Source organism: Lycorma delicatula, chromosome 3 (assembly GCF_047948215.1).
Source record: "Lycorma delicatula isolate Av1 chromosome 3, ASM4794821v1, whole genome shotgun sequence".
In the NCBI taxonomy this organism is placed as follows: domain Eukaryota; kingdom Metazoa; phylum Arthropoda; class Insecta; order Hemiptera; family Fulgoridae; genus Lycorma; species Lycorma delicatula.
In genome coordinates, this window is record NC_134457.1 from 24,382,026 (window position 1) to 24,403,882 (window position 21,857).

The 21,857-nt window shown below is 28.1% G+C and overlaps 1 protein-coding gene across 3 annotated transcripts; it reads right to left on the reverse strand.

Annotated features, from left to right (window-relative positions):
• Nucleotides 1–6,061: 6,061 nt before the first annotated feature.
• Nucleotides 6,062–20,083, reverse strand: LOC142320861 (uncharacterized). Of its 3 annotated transcripts, none has more exons than XM_075358835.1 (5): nt 19,882–20,083; nt 18,254–18,371; nt 13,284–13,411; nt 10,490–10,576; nt 6,062–6,364 (listed from the first exon to the last, which is right to left on the reverse strand). In XM_075358835.1, exons 1-5 carry the CDS (start codon nt 19,975–19,977, stop codon nt 6,206–6,208), a joined length of 588 nt encoding a protein of 195 aa, XP_075214950.1. In that variant the 5' UTR covers nt 19,978–20,083; the 3' UTR covers nt 6,062–6,205. The 3 variants fall into 3 exon arrangements, with proteins under 3 accessions (XP_075214950.1, XP_075214951.1, XP_075214952.1); XM_075358836.1 differs by lacking the exon at nt 6,062–6,364 and adding an exon at nt 6,779–7,388; XM_075358837.1 differs by lacking the exon at nt 6,062–6,364 and adding an exon at nt 7,297–7,655.
• Nucleotides 20,084–21,857: the final 1,774 nt, after the last annotated feature.

The following is a 21,857-nucleotide window of genomic DNA, read 5'->3' on the forward strand; positions in this document are numbered from 1 at the left end:
CTATTGGGTGACCTTGCTCACTACTTTGGTCCAATACTTCTTTGACTTCATCCTTTATTTTCTCTACGTGTGTGTCGGGATCCGGTTGTTTTTCTCAGTGACCCCCTTTTGGTCTGCAATTCGTTGTTCTGTCAGGTTTGAGTACTGCGGTAATTTATGTATGAACTGCTGATACAATGGCCCCTTGCACCCTGTCATGTCGTCTTCCAATCTAGTTATTGTATAGTAACAGCGCATTATGTGCTCATTCATTTCGTCTGACCATTTTAAGCTTTGTTTCGGTCTTCCAGCAGCAGTGGTCGCAGGCATTGCCTGTGAAGCACTAGCAGTGGGCTCGGCATGACGACTTTCGGCGCCATTTTCTTCAAGTGGTGCAGCAGTAGACGTTCTACGTGGCTCGATGCTATTGACTCCATCAGTCAGTAGCATTATTATTATTAAATTTATGAATACTTAAATGTTATGAATTCACTGGTGTTATAAATTTATAACATGTTATATTATAAAATAACTTTTTATAACAGAATATTTTGAAGGAGTTAACCCAGTCAAAAAACTCTTCCTCTTGAAACAATAGTTTCTTATATAATGTAAACACGATATTACATCCCAATAGAATGGACTGAAACTCAAAACGTTTTATCATAAAAAGCTTATATAACATGTTTACTGATTAATGAAATATAAATTACTACAGTAAATTATTTACACTATATTACTGGCAGGTTTTATAAATTAAAAGTTAAAATACATCTTTTTATCTCTTCTATTGACACAGGTTACTGCCATGAAGTGGTAGGTTATTGCCACAGGTCACTTTCATAAAGTGAATAATAACTAGCGAACAATTTTTTTCCAAAAATGAATAATAGTTGTTCCATAATGATGTACACATTATGATAAATAGTCAAATTTATTCATATTGGATTTTTAATAGATGAACAATTTCTCATTAAATTTAAAATTATGCTTAATAAAAATCTTCCCCTGAAATCAAAATTATGTACAAGTAGCTTACCTTGTATACTATTTTCCTTTTTTATATTTAGCTATAATTTTTACTTTCTCGTACAAAGTAAAAAAAAAAGAATTGTAATCACAAAAAATTTTAGATTTCAGATTTCAACAGAAATATCCATTCTAACCACCCCTGAATCCATTTTGACTAGTTTCGGTGTGACGTTTGTAAATACGTATGTATGTATGTATGTACATAAGTATCTCACATAACTCAAAACCAATTAGCTGTGTAGTATGTTGAAATTTTGGATTTAGGATTGCTGTAACATCTAGTTGTGCATCTCCCCTTTTTATTACAATTGACTTAACCAAAAGTGTCCAAAAAGGCTCAAAATCCAAAAAAAACATGAATTTTTGACTTTTTCTTAACTATAATAATAAGCCCTTGTTGAGAACTTTTCAGTGATATATCATAAGCTACTTCATCAAAATAATTATACATTATAAAATACTTATTTTCACTGGTTCCAGAGTTATAGCCAAATTAAATTTTAATTAATGAAATATTTGAATGTTATAAGCGGAAGGCACACTGATTCGAATCAGACTTCATCTCCCTTTTTTAACTTTTTTTTTTAATTTAAATATATTGATTTATTAATAATTATTAATCTCTGATTGTAAAAAAGTTTTACAATAATTAATAATTCAGTAATAACAATAAAAAAATGAAAAAAATATTAGAAGTTATTAATGAAATAAAATTTTATGCACTTTCATTTAAGAAAAAAAGGGTATATGTAATTTAATAGGCGTACTAGTAAGTCTTGTGGTGTCCACATCAGATTTGGTGAAACATCTGATTATTCGTTTTTGTTTTCATTTTGTCGATGGTTACATCACAATAATTTAAAAAACATAGTATTAGATATAAGACTTATATTCATTTAGAGAGTAATAAACTTACTTTTACTCTATCCTAATATTTCAGGTAAGCTTGTTGAATTAATAATTGTATAAATATTTGATGTTAATAAAAACTAATATTTAGTAATTTTGTAACTGTCCACTTTATTAAAGAATTGGAGGATCGTATCTTACTTTCAAATGAAATAAGTTTAAATGAAGTGCAGCAAAAAATGTGTATATGTAACTTAATAGGCATATAAGGAAGTCATGTGGTGTCCACATCAGATTTTTAAATCTAATAATTAAAACACTTAAATAAATATAATTGTACAAATTATTACAGATATGACATAGAAACATTGAAATAAATGTACCATACACAAAATAACAAAGTTCTTTTTTTTTAATATTACATGATAATTTTAATTTTATATTAATTTCATTTAATTACAAACTGTAATGACTAGAGTTTTTTCAAGCATTCAGAAATAAAAAAAATAAAAATCCATTTTATTGTTGAAAACCATTTTATACATTGAAAAATTGTTTGACCAGCTGGTTGGTGAGAAAGTAAATTAATACATTCATTTCCAGGGGTTTTCATTGTTGTAAATTAATAAATAATATTCATTAAATATGATCTACAACTTTTGTGAGCAATAAAAAACCCATTGCTTATTGACATGTAAAATTGTAAAGAACTTTAATTTTTTGCTGAGAAATTTTACATTAATCTTGATACTTTCAAGTCTGTAACAGCATACATCCACAGCGGTCTAATCCTCTTTAAATTACCTTGTAACAACTTCTATATATGGTGGTAAGTCATTATGGCATATCTAGACAATTTATGATGGTAAAGTAACTACTGAAAAGAATGATGAGAGATAATTAAAATTTTTTAAATAAAATAAATGTAAAAGCTACTCGAATTTTAAATACATCATCAGGCAGCGATGATAATGTGAGAGTGTTTTTCGACCAGAAAAATTAAAACAAAAAAAAAAAACAATCTAAACACACAAAACTGGATTTACTAAAAATCTTAAACTGCTGTTACATGACTCCATTATCAGTAATGTTGTAGATAGCGCTGTTATAATTACAGTAGTGTCTGTCTTGAAATGATTAGGAAACCCCATTATTTCTAACTGACTGGTTACATTTGTTCATTTAATAAGTCATTTTTTTTAGATATGGTATGTTTATGAATTTTATATTGCTTAAGATTTTATCTTTAATGTAGTATGTATAACATTTGCATATTGTTAACATCTTTATGTAACAAATGTATTAAATTCAACATGAATATTTTACTCATAGTACATAAAAGCCGTAACCTTAACTTGTTTGAAAAACGTTCACACAGACTAACTTTAACATAAACAACAGAAGAAATGAACAAAACCAATGGAGAGCAAGTATAATGTATTATTTTATCACACTTTAAAGGGGTTTTCCAGCTTCCCAACCACTTCAAGATAAGATTGACTTAATTATCTAGTGTAAATTTCAAAATCAACAATGAAGAAGTGGATAATATCTATAAAATTATCTTCTGGAAGTATAATTCCTTGTACATGAAAATAACTGTTTAATTTACTTCTTTTTTTTTAAAGTAAACTTTACTTTTTAAATAATTGTTTATTTAGTTTACGTTTTTCACGTAGAGCCATGAAAGAAGTGCCATTATTAATGGTAGACCCAGTTGGCTTTGTTATAAATTTTAAAAGGTGGCTTTTGAGTGAACTCACACTTTCTACATTCATTGCCTTCAAATACCTTACTGACTGAGCTATTATGATTATGTAATGTTCTGTATCAATATAGCAACTAATCAATAGACTTGCTGTCCACTGAGGAAGCAGTTGTTGCATTCCTGCAGAAATTCTTCCTTCCACAAGTAGTAAAAAATGAAGGTATATTTCAGTAAAAGGATGCAGCTGTGCTATAATATGTGATCTTGCTGTGTAAAAAATAATAAATAGATTGCTGGATTGAGAATTCACACATCCTTTTATAACTAACATAAGTTTCATTTATGGCTGAAATGAAGTGATGTTACCAGTAACAACTACTGAATGAGTGAAAAACAGCTGGAAATAGACAACTAGATCATCGACTGTAAAACAAAGATATACAAAGCATGTAAATATATAAGCATATATATATATATATGTAACAAAGCATATTGCTTTATATGTCCAACAAACATACAAAAAGTTAGATTCCACTTTAAACAGTTCTTCCCCTTTGCTTTCAACAGTAAAAGGTGGGCTGCTGAAATTAAACACAGTCGTACATCCATTCAAGATGATAAACACTTGGGGAACGCCCAAAAATCTTTACGACAGACAAAGTAGTAAAAAAATCCACAATGCCATATTAAATGATCGCCGACTAAGGTATGCGAGGTTACTGACAGCAAACATTTCAATAGACCATGCCCACTACATTTTATACAAATTTGGGTATGAAAACGTTTTCCACTCGAAGGGTGCCACTTTTGTAGATGATTGACAAAAAGATGCATTGACTGTACACTTCTCGAGGGTATTTAGAATTACAATAGGATTCCGCTGAATTTCTTCAACGTTTTATAACACTAGTTGGAACACCATTACACACCAGAATCAAACAGTGGGTAGAAAAAAAGTGAAAGTGCAGCAGAGAAAGCAAAAACGATTCCATCTGCATGGAAAGTCATGGCTACATTATTTGGGATTCTTGTGGTGTGATGCTCATAGACTAACTGGAAAAACCCAGAACCATCATAGGGGAATATTATGCTTCACTACTGGACTGACTGGTGCTATTCCAGCTAAACATTTACATTTAGCTAAAAAGAAAGTGCTCTTTTACATCTGCACAAATGTTTTGTGTCTGCACAAATATTTCAGGTTGTTGTTGCTGCAAAACTCTACCTACGCTTCAAAGTGTTTCTACATGCACCATATTTCAAGAATTTGTTCCCAGCAATTACTTCTTCCCAAACCTAAAGAAATGGCTCACTGGATGAAGATTCACTTCATCTGATGTAAAAGTTGAGACAGTTGAATTGCAGAGTTTGACAAATTATACTAAGGATAAAAAAAGTTGGAAAATCATGGGTTTCTTTTTCAGGCCGAGTTATTTCTGAACAACTCTCGTATATTAGTATTGGGAAAGGTGGCTATGGTATAGTGTAAGTTAATGAGTCTAATAATGAAGTGGAAATATAATATTTATCACTGGATGTGTGCTTTCAGAACAATGGATTTCCAGTGGAATTTATTTTCAAAAAAATCTTTCTGCAAATTTGTACTACTTGGAAATGTATTCAGTGAGGTTATATTGGAAGTAAAATATCATGAACATTTATTTAATATACTTATCCTCTCTGCTGTTAAATACTTCTGATTGCTGTAAATCAGTCGGCAACTCAGTAAAAGTTATAAAACAGTTGTTCAGTCATGCATCAACGTTATGGAAGCAATCACACTGTATACTTAAAGGAAAAGAATTGGTTTCTCAATAATGCATAAGTAACGTTCATTATAAAGATGTTATATGTTTCTATTTAGAAATAAGAATAAATATGAGTAGCAATTACATGTCATCATCTTTCCACCCATAACCAGTGTTTCCTTCTCTCTTAACTCTAAAATTTCAACTCTAGTTTTCAATCTGATCAATTTAGTGTTAAAATGTATTAAAATTCCAGTAATTGACAAATAATTAGATTAATGATCTTCAGCTATTAGAGTATTTTATGAAACGTGTATACCTACTATTCTAAAAACAAAAAGTGACAAAATATCTTGAAGGAATCAGATTGTTCTAGTTGCTTATTTTGCTACAAAATATATTCATAAAGGGAAAGTTATGTGACTATTTATTTTTTTAACTAACTTATTCTTTTTGAATCAAAATGGATCTATGTTATATCGCACCAAACCAGGAAGTATATAAGTTAGGATCTTTCACATTCACGAAAAGAAAGTACTATATAAAAAACGCATATCTGATAAAAAAAATAATAAAAAGTGTTTTCCAATTGGCCAAGGAAACTAAAATGAAGAAAATAGAAATTAGTAATTAATTTAATAAATTAGGATAATTTAAAACTCATTATTTGCATCTTTTGTGAAGAGTTTTAATAAAAGCCGTGATATAAGTTTCCTATAATTATATATATTCAATTAATAATATGTTTAAACAATTTTACTGTTTAGTTTTTATTCTTTAACAGAAAATATTTTTTATATTTTAAACAAATTGATTGTATGTTAATATAAATTCATATTAAACAATTAATATGTAGATATAATATTGAATATCAATATTATATCCAGTTTCAGTGTTCAGTGTTTTTCCAGTGTTTCTTTTTCCTCTTAGCTTTCTCTTTTTTCTTTATTTTTTTTAATTTTTTAGTTAATCTTCTTTCTTCTTTACTATCAAACTCACAAGACAATGGAGATATTGATTCAATGTCACTTAAATGTAAATTGCATGGCTGAAATAAGATGAAAATAGATGTTTTCAACATTTTATGATAAAAATAAAACTCAATAAAAGTATGGACAGATAATTTGGTACTTATTATTTTTTTTGCATTTAATATAAATTAATTATTTTTATATTTAATTTTTAAGTTTATAACTTGCTATAACATTAGAATAGCAGTGTAAAAGAAAAATAATCTACACACTGAATATATATATTCTCATTTGCTTTCTCATACTGTATTCAAAAGTAGATTAAAACCACTGTGAAATTGAAAATAATTTACTATTTTTTCTGTTATGATATTTGTACCTTAAAAAAGAATAAAATATTCATTTAAGTATGCTTGGAAGAATAAATTTACAAAAAGAGTTGCATAACATATAACTCTCTTTTATTAAATATATATATAATGTATGTATTTTTCACTCATATTTAGATTAAATATTCTTAAGAGAACCAAGATGCAAATTAAGTAATATAGTTCACCTGATTGAGATAACAAAACATAACAACGAAGTCACTCTTGCTAGTTTAAATTTGAATTAATTATCTACAACTTCTTAATGTATTACTTTGTGAACTTTATGAAATAAACACATCTTTAATCTAATACAATAATCTATTTCTAAATTTATGAATTGTTTAAGAATTTTGATAACTGTATACTTATTTTTAATTCTATGTTTATCAAGATTATTGTTATAATTACTATTAATATTATTTTTACACGTAAAAAGTTACAAAATAGTCTACCTATCTAAACCATTACTTAAAAAACAAATTTTCTAATATTTTATAATCTTAAGGTCAGTATGATTAATATTTTTTGTAACTTCCTCTTTTTGTAATTCTTCTTGTTTTAATTAGCTTCTTTGTAAAATTAGAAAAAATTAATATCTCTTTACTACTGAAGAATTCTTTTTCATTATTTTTTCATATTTCATCGCAATTTTGTTTACTTTCTCATCCAATAATTTTTCTTCCTCTGTATCAATTTCATGTTGTAAATCACTTGCATGCACATCAAATGGCTGAAATGGAATAAGTTACAAATTCACAAATAAATTTCTTTTTGAATGAAATAATACTAGAATAAAAGTGATTATGGATTTCATTTTATTTTGCTATTCCTTTATTTATTTTTTCTTTTCAAGTATAAAAAAAAAAAAGACTACATTCTTTTAAACGGTTTTATTATAATTATTTTTGTCATCGCTATAATTTTCATCTTCAGTTTCAGGACTAAGATTAAATGCACTACCATCAGAATCAAAACCACAAGGTTGAACAGTAAATGGCTGAAATAAAAAGTATTAGGTTAAATTTTAGCTACATGGCATATTTTCATTATTTATATTTTAAAAAGTATTAATCATAATAAGAAAAATTAAATTAATTTCACCTTGAATAATAGTTATATGCAATATTTATTTAATTACTTGATGAAAAATAGTATGTACAGCAAATTAATCAGGCTTAGTAAGTTCTGATAACAAACACATACTTACTTTTTTTTTTAATATTTATTTGTATGTTTAGAAAATTATGTAACATAAAATATAGCCATTCTTGAATGGATCTTTATTATATTATATGATTATGTCTTAATCTGAATTAAATTGTTTAAGAATTAGATTTTTAATATAGAATTTACAAAATAACTATTACAAATAAAGAACTATACTCAAGACTAATTAAAACAAATTGGAAAACAAAGGACTGCTTAGAAATGTTTACAAAAACAGTATTTAAAATCTAAACTAGATAGTCATTTTGATTGTAATATAATTACAATTAGTATACATTGAGAAAAGTTTGCATAACAAAATAAATAAAAACATAAGAAATAATAAAAAAAAAATTTTGACAAATAAATAGTGGTTAGAAAAATATTTTTGAAAAATAATATTTTTAACATAATGGGAAATCAGAATTGGAGGTCAGTGATCTCAATATTTTTTATGCTAATTTTGGGATTCTTTTGGGATTGATTAAAATGAAAACAGTTGTTTGTTTTTTTTTACTCTTATCCTAAAAACACTGTAAAAAATACTCATTTTTAGTGTTTATAAGTACTGATTATTTGTTAATTAACATTTTTTGTTATAATTTCTTATTTTCTTCATTTATTTACTTATAGTATTATATATATATATATATATATATATATAATATTTATTTGTATGTGTAGCAAATTATGTAACATAAAATATAGCCATTCTTGAACGGATCTTTATATTATATGATTATGCCTTAATCTGAATTAAATTATTTAAGAACTAGATTTTTAATATAGAATATACAAAATAAATATTACAAATAAAGAACTATGCTCCAGACTAATTATATATATATATATATAAACTGAGTGTATATTTATATACTCAGTATCTACAAATGAAGATTGTTAATGATCAAAAAGACTATCTAAACAATTTTTGATTATTTTCTTGTTTTCTAATTTATTTTTATTTTTTATATTTTTTAAAAAGAAATTAAGCCATAATGGTTGTTGCCTAAGAAAAGAGATGACAATTTAACAAAACAATAGTTGAGGAATGATACAAAAAGCACTTTTAACTAAATACAAACGGCTAAATGATAGGACAAACAGCTAACTAGCATGTTGTAATAAATAAATTATATTTTTAAAACTTGTTTTATGATAAAGCCTACTGCTAAACCAATCCAATAAAAATGTGGATATAATATTGTGTTTAACACTACGAAACTATATAAATTTTCTAGTGTATTCTATATAAAATTCATGTATTTGCAAACACCTCAGTGTTTCACAAAATTATTTCATATGACAACCACTTCACTGATTCAGGTTAAACAGCTCTAAATAATGAAGTTTCTTAGAACTGTTTTGGAACTAGTATATATATATATATATATTACGTATAGGAAGTTACTTTAAGAAAGTAATATTTTTTCAGCCATCACATAAAACGTGAACTATTTATTATACAATCAGTTTTTTAATGTAATATACTTTTTTGACATAGATTATGGAAAATTTTTTTTTTGTTATTTATTAAGAATCCTTCATCACTTATAGAACATTAGCAGCACTGTGAAGAGCCACATGAATAATCTTCTGTCTTTATTTTATAATTTTTTGCAGATGAATCTAATAACTCTTTCAACAATTGATTCTTTAAATAATCATCAGCTACTGATATTGCATGTAACTCAGTTCGTTTTGTCTGTGGAAAAAGTAACTTCTTAATACTTAATTGATAACTTTATATACATATCAATCTTTATACAAAACTAGAAGTTCAATAGGTCTTTCACAAGAAATATCACTTACAATAAAAAAATAATTAATATGTATTAATCCACAGATTATAAAATCCTAAATTACTAAAATAGCTCATATGAAAATAAATCACAATTTTCAGTTACCTTTCTAACCATTTCCAAGTGTTAATGCTTCACAGAGACAAAAATTAAAAAAAAAACAACATTTATTTAAATATTCACCATAAATCAAATAATTAAAATTTTGCTTATAATAAACTAAACACTCTTTTGATCTTTTTTAAATGTGATAACAGAACGCGGAAAGTTTGAAGTGTCATTTTTAGTTTATAGTCAAAAAGTTGTCTCATTAATCTGGCAGCAATTTACAGCATTTTATTTAACTTATATTTTTAATAAATGATAAATTTTATGTTAGTTAATTTTTCAGAATGGATAAATATAAAACTGAAACTTAACACATTTATTATTCTGTTAAACAGTTAACTGAATCAGTAAAAATTCTTTTAAGTAATATTTTATAAGAGAAGTATGATCAAAGGAGGGCTTAATGTTCCTTTACAAAAACTTTAGAGTATTAAGATAAGTAATATTATTCCTGTTTCTCAGAGAAATAAAGATATATCTTTTAAAAATTGGAGAAAAACCAGGAAAAGTATTGTAGGATAGACTAAGGATAAAATGATTCAGTAAAAAATAGATATTCAAATGATGTAATAAGCAAAAGTGGCCATCTCTAAATTTGTTTTTAAACATTAACAAATAATTTTTATTTTTTAACCTAATTGAAAAAGGTTATGAAAATCTTAAAATTAGTGAATACATTGTTGACATTAAAATTATAAAATTATTTTATATTTACCTCCCATGCCTTGGCAATTTTATGCAGAACCGAGTATTTTGAACGATTATGGTTTGCAATCATTAATGTTTTGTGAGTGCCATTGTCCTGTAACAAGTTTTTTCTTCCAAATTTCAATGTTTTACAACAATAAAATAAAATTAATTATAAAGGATAAACAAAGTACTGTCTGCAAAAAACGAGAATTGCCCTATCCAAATGTCTGCAGGTGCTCTATATAAATATATATAGCACCTACTTATTTGTATATTCTTTTTATTTCTAATTTCCCCAAGTAATTAATTCAATTCAAAGCTTGTATTAAAACCATAAAAGTCATTATTCCTATTGGTTCTCAGCAGAGAACTACTTCTGCTGGTATACTTTCAAGTGATTGTGAACGACTGTTGTACATTCTTTAAATTTTGTATGGTGCTTTTCTGTTTGACTGACCTAGTCTGATATTCTTAATAGAGAGAGTGGGCCAAGTAAAAATGTAAATAAAAATGAAAAGCAAAAAGTAATATTAAATTACTCACATTTATTGATTCCATATTATAGTCCTTTTGAAAAACGAAATGTTTACAATGTTGGAATGTAATTTTAAAGTCTGTTCAAAATGCTCACCATCACTATACAAAGTTCAGCACGGTGAATCATGTTCAGAAAAACTTTCTGCAATTCTCCAACTGGAATCCTGGCAACTCTAGTCTTATGTTGTCTTTCAACTTTTCTAACGTCCGTGGGTTGTTCTTGTAAACTATCCATTTCAGATTGGCTCAGAGGTAAAAATCGCACGGCGAAAAGTCTGGAGACATGGATGTCCACAAGTTTTTACTGATGGTTCTATTCTTTGTGAAATATCGGTGGATTTGAGTTGGAGAACGATCAGAAGTATGGAAAGTTGCTCGTCTTGTTGGAAGTATCAATAAGAAAGTTCTTCTGGAGTCAAGTTATGCATAAATTCTTCGTATAGTCATAAATGAACGTCAGTATTAACAGTTTCCTCAAATAATATTGGTCCGAATATCCGGATTTCAGAAATTGCACACCAAACGCCAATTTTTAAATCATAGAGTGGTTTCTAATGGGTTTCATTTGCGTTTTGTGTAGTTCGTGCCACATATTCTGTGAATTAACGTATCCTGATAAATGGAGCCATCCGTCTTTTGTTGAAATGAAGAGAAAAGCATCACGGAATCCTTCGCTAATATTCTGTAATTGCCACTGACAGTAATTTACTCGTTTACCCTTATTGTGTTGTTTTAATTCATGTACAACACTCATACAATAGGCTTTCATTGTAAACTGTGAAGATTACGCCAACGCGATGTTAGAGAAACTCCTGTTTGTTAAGCAATCGTTGTGTTGACTTGTAAGGACTCCTTCTAATACAAATCACTATATCAATGACAATTTTTCCAGAGGTCGTTGGTTGTTTCACTCTCTTTGCATTGGTAACAAACCGGTCGGTCATTCACCACTTTTTCACTAAATCTTGAATTGTTGATTTTGAAAGAACATTACTTCTAGGATATGCCCCTTGAAATCTTTCACAAACCAGTTTATTGGAGTTGTACAAACATATTCCTCGTCATTGAAAACACACTACTCAATTGAATACACCTTGACGCACAAACACTACTGACTCACTGATCGAAAGGGGAAGGCTGAAGGCTTCTGAATGAGTCAATGACTTTAAACTAATATGCATGCGCGACAAACATACCACCTTCTGACACAAATGATATTGTTTCAGACGGTGAGACTGGTTTTATATGGTCTACCCGGTACTTTCAGTGACCAGTGAGTTCTGTTCCTGTAATATTTTATATGAATAACATACAAAACAAAATTTATTAAAATAGTTGAATATCCTTGTATTTTGTTTGTGGGTATTTATTAACTAGTTACATCTTTTCTTAACAAAGAAGAGATAAATAATTGTTTTTCTATAAATAAAGCATGTATGCATTGCCTTATTTAATCATTAAAATAAATGTTTAATTAAAACCAAAATGCACCCATAAATATCTTTAAATTCAATGCTTTTCAGAAAATAAATATAAAAGAAAATAATTGAATTTATTTAAAAAATAAAAACTCAAATTCCCTTAAAAAGTGCCCTACTGAACCACATAAAGATATGTAAGTGTACTACATTATGGTTGATGTATATAACAATCAATTTCAAATTTGTTCAGTACAAAATATTCACCAACTTTAAGGCAGAGCAGTAAAGTTTTTGTCTTTTGAAAATTCCCAAATTTGAATTCTGTCTTGCTATTTTTTTCACACTAAAAATTTCTATTACTATATTCAGGTATAGAAGCTTAATCGGTGAATAATTATTAAAACAATAAAAATAAATAAAAAGTAGTTTTATTAACACTATTTTTGTTTAATGGGTACTGAGACTAGCATCTGCACTAATCATTGAAAAATATTTATTATGGATCTAATGATTTGTATGATATAAAAACCTGAATGGTACTTTACCAGTCATATTCACCTCAAAAGTAAATCAATACATGGAAATATATTGTTATATTAATGTTGCCATCATGAACAAATAAATAATCTTATTCAAGGTTTGACGTTATAGTTTATATAATCTACGTCTTATATATCCTAATTAATAATTAGGCTTATAATTATACTCGGCCAAATTAATAAATTTACAAACTCAAAAGTCTTTGCTGTGGTGGTAGTTAACTAATGAAACAGCAATTAATGAATGGTGAAATATCACTTCTTTTACATCAATTTGGATTTCATACGCAAGTACGAATTACGACATATTATAAGTAATTACCTTAATTATCCTTAATTGTTCTTCTTTTACCAGAAGTAGCTTTATCATATATTTGAAAAGAGCTTTATCAACTACTTCTTTAGGCCCATTTTCTTTTACATCAACAATAGCGCAAAATTTATTCATGTCTGTAAATAAAATTTGAAAAAATAAATGAAATTTTTGAAATCATTCATGCTTTTTAATGTTATCATTCATATTTATTTTTATGAAATAGTTGAAATTGTCAATAGGAAGAAAAAGAAACAAAAAAGAAAGTTTAGTTCAGTTTGGTTTTTCTCTTATTTAATTTTTGTAACAATGTATGAAGTGAATAATTTTAAGAGTGTAATAAGGTTAAAAAGTAAATTCTACTTTCATATGTTAAGATAACTTAACATATTAGAATGAAAATTTAATCATGGAGAGATTATGGACAAATTTTCTGGCCTCCAACTGTATCTTTAATGCAACAAAATGAATTAAATCAAATTTTACTGTTTTTGTTAGAGCAGGACTCTGTCCATCTGATTCCCAGTAACATTAGACCCCTCCAAAATTTAAATATAATGGAGATTTTTTACCATTATCAAAATTAATTTCATGTAAACTTCAATAGTGGCTTCCCAAAATGTGTAATATAAAACCCATCAAATTGTCCATAATATTCAACTGTAAAGCTGAAGATGACACTTTCATTTTAATCACAAAGGAACTGACTGTAATGGTTCGAAATGATTACTCTCAGAGTAGGGAATTCTGATTATTGTTTCTTGTATAATAAATTTATAAAATAGAAACTTTAAATGCAGATGTCACTCCAAATTTTGCATGAACTATGATGTGGAGTTAATGTTTTTCATTATTAACGCTAGTAATATTTAAGTTTCCAAGAAATGTTAAAGAATATTTAGAGCCTGGGAGATTGATATAATTAAATTTACTGTGCTTAATCCTTTAAATAATATGACACATAAACAAATGAGAAAGAGCCATTCATATGTAAATTAAAGTTAAGTTATTTATGGGTCAGCAGATGAGAATGAAGAATGGTAGTTCAGAACAAGTCGTAAATTGAAGAAGATTATGGTGAGATACTGTTAGGGATAAAGAAGGAAAGTCTACAACAGGCCGGTCATCTCAGAAATAACAATGGATTAGATGACAAGGAAGGTGTGAACTGTCAGGCCTAAAGGCGTTGAAGGAGGGGCAATCAAGTTAGAGATGGGTTGATGATATCAAGGAGGATTTGAGGGAGATGAACATCAGGAAAATGGAGGCACAAGACAAAGATGAGAAACAGGTTTGGGGAGATATTGATAAGGAGACCAAGGTCCTGAACAGACTATAGCGCTTAGGATGTATGTATGTATGTACTTAACTAAAATATGCTTGTAAATTTAATTATACATCTGCTATTAATAATTTTTTTTTATATAGTAAAAGTAGTTATTACAATGCACTAAAAGTCAAATACAGTAATTTTATAAATTATTTTTTTATAATTTTTTATACAAAAATACTTCTATATATTCCTTCTAAGAGCTGTAGAAAATATTACAAATAATCTAATAAATAATATCAATGGGCATAATGATTAGGAACGGACTTTTTAACTTTTCTCCAAAATAATAACTTTTAACAAAAAACAGATCAAACCTCCAGAAGATGCATATGGAGGCTTGATCTGTTTTTCAAATAGGAGAAATTTTTCTGGTGAACTGGATCTAAACAAACTTTACAACTTCATCTATCATCAAGTCATACCCTTCTATCATCTCACTAGGTCACATTTAGAGTTTTAACTCAGGACCTAGCCCCACCACAGGTGACCCCTTGACAGTCAATAATGAAAGGTCTTTTAAGGAATACTTCACTAGCTGACCCAAGCAACAACAGAGTTCAGGGAAAGCTGCACTAGGATATGATGGGCTGCCACTTAGAGGATAATGTGCGATTGGAAGCATTGGAATGCTTTAACACTCCACACACAAACAAGAACAATACAAAATCCAAAATCAAATTGAAACAAATCACCTACATTTCCATACACAATGTAAACTCACTCATGCAGACTGGTAGCTAAAAATAACAACTGACTTAATGGACCAACACAAAATTTTCATCATGGGATTACAGGAAAATGAAATATTGTCCAGAACACCATGGATTCTCAAGGATATAAACTCTAAAAAGGTATACCTAGGAAGAAAGTGATGAAAAGTGTCCTACAGTTTGGAACAGACTTTTTGGTCAGCCTCAAAATAATAAACTTCATACAAGAATTCAAGTCACAATCCCCAGAAATCTCAGCACTCACCCTAAAAGCATCATAATGGATCATAAAGAAACAGAAACATTCTGGGACCTACTTGACCAGAAAATAAATAACATCCCCAAAAATCACATTAAACAAATAATTAGAGATTTCAATGCTCAACTAGGCATAAAAAGAAGATACTGTGAGACTTCGTAAGAAAATGGCCGCCCAAAAGAGAACAAATGAAAACGAACAGAGACACATTGATCTCTACCAAAACCTATCTTGAAATCCACATATTTCAAGAGGAAACCTCAAAAACTCAAAACCTGCAAACACTCAACTACACTAAAGAAGAATAGCAATTAGATCATGTTTTCATAGACAAATACCATCACAAAGAGATCTACAATGTAAAAGACCTCTGAGGAGTGCACAGACTCAGATCAATATGTATTTTAATTAAAATTAAATTCACTCTCCAAAAGAAAAAACAAAACCAAGCCTCTACAACTAAAAAAAATTGACCCTACCCAACTAATTGAGAATGAAAATTACCAAAAAGAAACTGAAAAAATAACAATCACAAATAAAAGTGAAGACCTAGCAACAACCTTAAACAAATTGCAAAAGAATTGGCCTCAATAAAACCCTGTAAAAAGCATCAATGGTGGAACAGTGAATTCAACAAAACCCATAGAGAAGAGACATCAAAAGCATAGCTATCACACCAATCCCAAAAATCAGAAATATCCTTCCAAAATCTAGTAAAACAAAGAAAAATAATCACTCAAACCCTGAGAATAATAAAAAAACAACACCATAAAGACACACTGAAATCAACAGAAGAAGATTTCAACAAAATGCAGTAAAAGAAACTATCACAAAACCTTCAAAAACCAACTCCAAAAATACAAATCCCCAGTCCTACTAATGAAGGATGAAAACCATAATCTGGCCCATAACAATAAAAACAATACAGAAATCCTGGCTAAATATTTCAACAAACTCCTAAATTGCGAAGAACCAACAGAACTCCTAAACTTCAACACCAGTACCCCAATAACAACACCACTGGAAAACATCAACCCTCCAACAATAAAAGAAGTCTACCAAGCACTCGGTGAGATGAAGAATTACAAAGCGACAGGAGATCAGACCTTTGTAGAAATCTGAAAATATGCAGGAAGACCAGCAAAAATCACCCTTAATTAACAGCTTGTCAACATCTGGATCAAAGAACTACCAGAACTCTGGACAACAGCCCTCATACACCTGCTCCACAAAAAAGCAGACAAAACAGACCCTACAACTACAGGGGAATCTCACCCATAGACACAACATACAAAATTCCTTTAAGAGTCATCCTCAACAGGATTGGTTTACAACTTGAGAAAGAACTAGGAGAATACCAGGGAGGTTTCAGATTCTTGAGCTGTCCAGACCAGATCATGAGTCTCAAGCTAATATTGAATTATAGCAGAAAAAGAAGCAGAGACATGTGGTAACAGACTTCAAAAAAGCATATGATTGCATCCACAGAGAATCCCTACTAAAAATTCTACTAAGTCAATAGTGAAATTCAGAAGTGACTCGAAAATATTTGAGATCAAACAGCACTGTGCCAAGGCAATGGACTATCACCACTATTATTCACGTGCAGTCTGGAGGTGATAATGGGGATGGCTCAAAAAATGCTACCAAAAATAAAAAAAGGCCAAAAATCAAAACAATTGCCTTGGTTTCACTCATGACTTAGCACTATTAACAAACGACATCAACAAAATTAAAACACAGATATTAGAAGCTCAAAACATTGCAAATAAAATCTGCCTCAAAATATCATTTGAAGACAGAAATTATGCCCCAAAAACAAACACATTGAAAATAAGTAAACGTAAATGGTAATAAAGTCAAAATAGTAACCCAATTTAAATACCTCAGAGAAATAATGACAACAACCTAAACAAAATATCTCAGTCCACATGAGAACAAACAAACTAGCTAAAGCACAAAAATTAACCTGTTATACCTACAGTAAAAATGTCTACCTATAAAGGCAAAAATAAGACACTATAACACAGTTGTAAAACTGGAAGCCACATATGCAGCACCTGAACCTGAATCAAAGATCAAGAGACTCCAAAAAATCAAAAGGAAAATTAGAAGAACCTGCATCAACAAAAAGTACCAGAAAGCTGGGCAGTGGTGGATTGTGCCCAACAAAGTTGTCTAGAAATAGGTAGAACCCAGTACTGGTACCATGCGTAAGAGGAGACTAGGATTCTTTGAACACTTTGAGGATGTAAGATTCAAGACTTCTGAAACAACTGGTACATATAATACTGTCCAGTTGTTTCAGAAGTCTCTGAAATTATACATCTCGACTGAAAAACACCAAGGTATGATGCAGTTCAGAGAATACGGATCAGAGATATAAGAGAGGATGTGAAGGAAATTGGCCTTTCATCAGAAGACATCAGAGACAAGACAAAATTAAATGAAAAAATCAACGATAAAAACATTCACCAAAAAGAAACTCACAACATGAATATTTTCACCACCAAAAAGGGCAAGGAGATTTAACATGAATAAGTACTGGGAGGATCACAAGGCTCAAAAAGTCTCTTCGAAGAGGCTTCAGTAATGGATTGACTAAAGAGATCGTATGCAGTTATAAAAGATGAAAAAGATATATCAATACATAATACATTATTTATTTTATAATTACCTGATACTTCATTATCTTTAGCACCAGGTACTACTTGAAGATTAATGAATATATTTTTCCCCTTGTTAGAAACAAATTTATAAAATGGAATTTTACATTCATGTGTATCTAACTTATCCTGCAACAAAATAAGGATTTATGAATCTTACTAAAGAACTCAATTGTAAGAATCTTTATTTCAGTATACTCATATTAATTCAGACACATTCAATCTTTTTAAATTAAGTCATTGAATTTCATAGACTTTGTCATCTCAGTTAAAGTTTTGTAAACGTGATAAAATTTAATTTAAAAAGAGGTAACCCAACTTTAAGGTAGTCTAATCAAATTAACATTAATAAGTTGTGTTCAATGTACACCAACTTCTAAAATATAAAATTAAACAAGTTTGAAAAAACTTATTTTTTATAATGTTTAGTGCAATTTTTAAGCTAGTTTTCTTAAATTTATGATGTATGTGCAATTTTCTTAAATTTAACTTTATTTTAGTAAATCATCCTAAATATTTTATTTTAGTTTCTATTTAATATATTCATTTATACAATATTAATGTTGAATACAGTGACTGTAGAAAGATTGTAAGTGATCTGATATGAGATACTAGTCATTCCTCACACTAGCATAAACATTCCTCAAGATAAGAACCATACTGTGTCAGAGTTATGAAGGAAATTCAGGAGCGATTTGGAATCTCAACACCTTCTTTACAAAGACAAGAATTTGTTTGTTTTGTTTTTATTTAAGACTATAAAAAATATGCCTGTACAAGAAAAGTTATTTGCAAAAAATGAAGGAAGATAGATGATCTTGAAAAAAGAAGGAAGATAGATTGAGAAACTACTGAAGAGTGTTTGCTAAGCCTATTTGGAGAACAAAAGTAATAACATTTTATAAGATATAAAAATCCAACACCACTAATGTAACCATTGATGACAAAAAACGAAGAAAACTATCTTCAAAATAATTCTGTATGTAATAATTCTAGTTTCTTTATGTAGAAAATTTAATATTCTGTAAAAAAAGTTTCCAGTTAAGTTACTTATTAAAAAAAAAACTTAAAATGGGACCATCATTTACTAAGTACAAAGTAAAAAAATAACATTTAATTTGGTTCATTAATTAAATAGTAAGCAATATATAAAAGAATACAAATATTTTGAATTTGAGAACCTCCTCTTCCTTTTATTGAAGTTTGTTAAAAAAAGACCAAGAACAACTATAGGTAATTTTTTATTAAAAATAAAAAACTACAAAAACAATGACTTCGATTCACATTTTTTGATCATAACATTTTTGTACCTGGATTATTTTTTTTAAAGTTTTTTAACACAATTTCACAATTCTCACAGCTTAATTTTTATGACCAAAAAATATTTTTGAATTAATGCACAGACTTAACATGATGTAGCTTCAAAACAATCATATAAACACTAGTACTTTTAGCCCTAATTCAGTATTTACCTAAACAAAATCAGTTAAGTTGCTTAATCATGTTTTAAAATACAGATACCAATAAATGACCAAAACGTTTAAAAAAATGAGTAAGTTGGTGTAACATCACTTATATTAGAAACAAGATGATGAAAAAGTATTTATTATTAAGTTAAATTTTTATTATAATTTTTTACCTCTGATGAAATATTTGAACTACTTGTATCTTCTGAATCACATCTAACATACCTAATTGTTAGGAAAAATGTAAATATTTTTATTACATTTGTCATAATTTATATAAATTAAAAATTTTATATTTTAGTTTATCGTTTAAAAATTAACATTGTAAATATTTTTAATTAATATAAGTCTGATGGTGCTGTTGATACTAACAATTATCATGTTATTTATGTTACATAATTTAATAACAATAAATTCTATGTGATAAAAATCAATTAATCTGATAAATATTATAGAATTAACTGTATAACTAAATTATTCATGTTACTTTCATAGGAAGTTGATAACCAAACTTATGATTAATTTGTTTAAATTCAAGTAAATTTAAAAAAATGTTATGGTAAAAATAAATGTTATCACTACCTAGACACTGCGTGACAAGCAAGCAATGCATGTTTATTAAAGAGGCTATTTCAGTAGTAAAATAAACATAAAAAAATACTATAAGCAATGTGATTGATATTAAGTGAAATAAATGGAAGTTTTAAAAAATAGACTTAACACATCCTTTAAAAAACACAAAAATATTTTTAAGCAATAATTACCCAATTCAAATACTAGCATTTTATTCAGTGGCACCACAAGATTCATTACTCCCAGAAGCAGTTGCTGAAGAAGCTTAACATAGAGAAAAAGCTAGTTTAAATACAATTAAGGATATTTCTGTTCAGCTTTCACAATCAATTTTTTAAAACAAGTATATTGTGGACATCAATTCATACTTCAAATATGAGTAAAGGGTAAGATACTGATAACAGCGGAAAATGGGATAAATGATCCTCAACTCATTTCCCAAAAATGGGAAATTAAACTTACAAAATAATAACAGATCTAGTTTGTAATACAAAATAAATATATGTACACATATACAAAAGCGCAAAACAATACACAATCCAGAACTTAGTGTAAAAGGTTCCTGGCTGAATTTAGTTTAAAGAAATTTTATAAAATAACACTAAAATTCAGATTTTAGTCAAAAAGAAGTTAAAAATGATATTTATGAGATTTGCGATTATTCCCTAATTTGAATAATTTTAAAAATGAATTTCTTTAAACTTCTCAGTAAACACTGCAGCGTTATAATCCAGGAAAATAACAAAGTCTTTTGAGATATGCTGCTACTGATATATAATGAAAATTAAGTGGGTTAATAAAATATGAAATGAAAATTCATCTCTTGCAAAGGGAAAATAAAATTGATGGATTGGATATTAAAACATCTGAATTTGATTAATTTGGTGAAAAAGGCTTAAGTAAAGGATAAAATCTGTAGAGGAAGACAAATTGGGAACTTGTAACCAGATAACTGAGGATGCAGGATGTAGTAATTAATAATAATGGTTTAGTTTAGCTTAATATAAAATATAGTCATGGAGAATAGCACCATCCAGTCAAATAGTTAATAACTAAAAAAAAATCATTCATGAACAAATAGAACATTCATTAACAAATAAAATCATTCATTTAAATAGAAACTATTTTCTTTATCAACAGGTTTCAATTGAAGAATTTTACTTCAAATAAACAAGAAAAAATGGTTTAGATCATAACACATGATTATTAATCTGAACTAAATCTCCAAACCATATTTTTAAGGAATTCATTTGTAAATACTATGTCACACTCATTAAAATTTTCTAAATTTCATTGTTTATCCATTACTTGCTAAATACTATACTGTGGTAGATTACTATTGTATTCAATAAAATTTTAAAGAAAGGTTTAAGATTACAAAATTAAAAATTTATCAGAAATTTCTAATACAAATTACTGCCACATTTTATAAGAATTGATTAATAAAACAGAATCATGTTGCATGTTTCTGATTAATCTTCAATAGTGGGTTATGGCTACATCCCATTACCATATGAAAGGCTGGAAAATTAGATTGCAAAAGTCTAACCTTTATTGCAAAGTGAATCTACCTGCT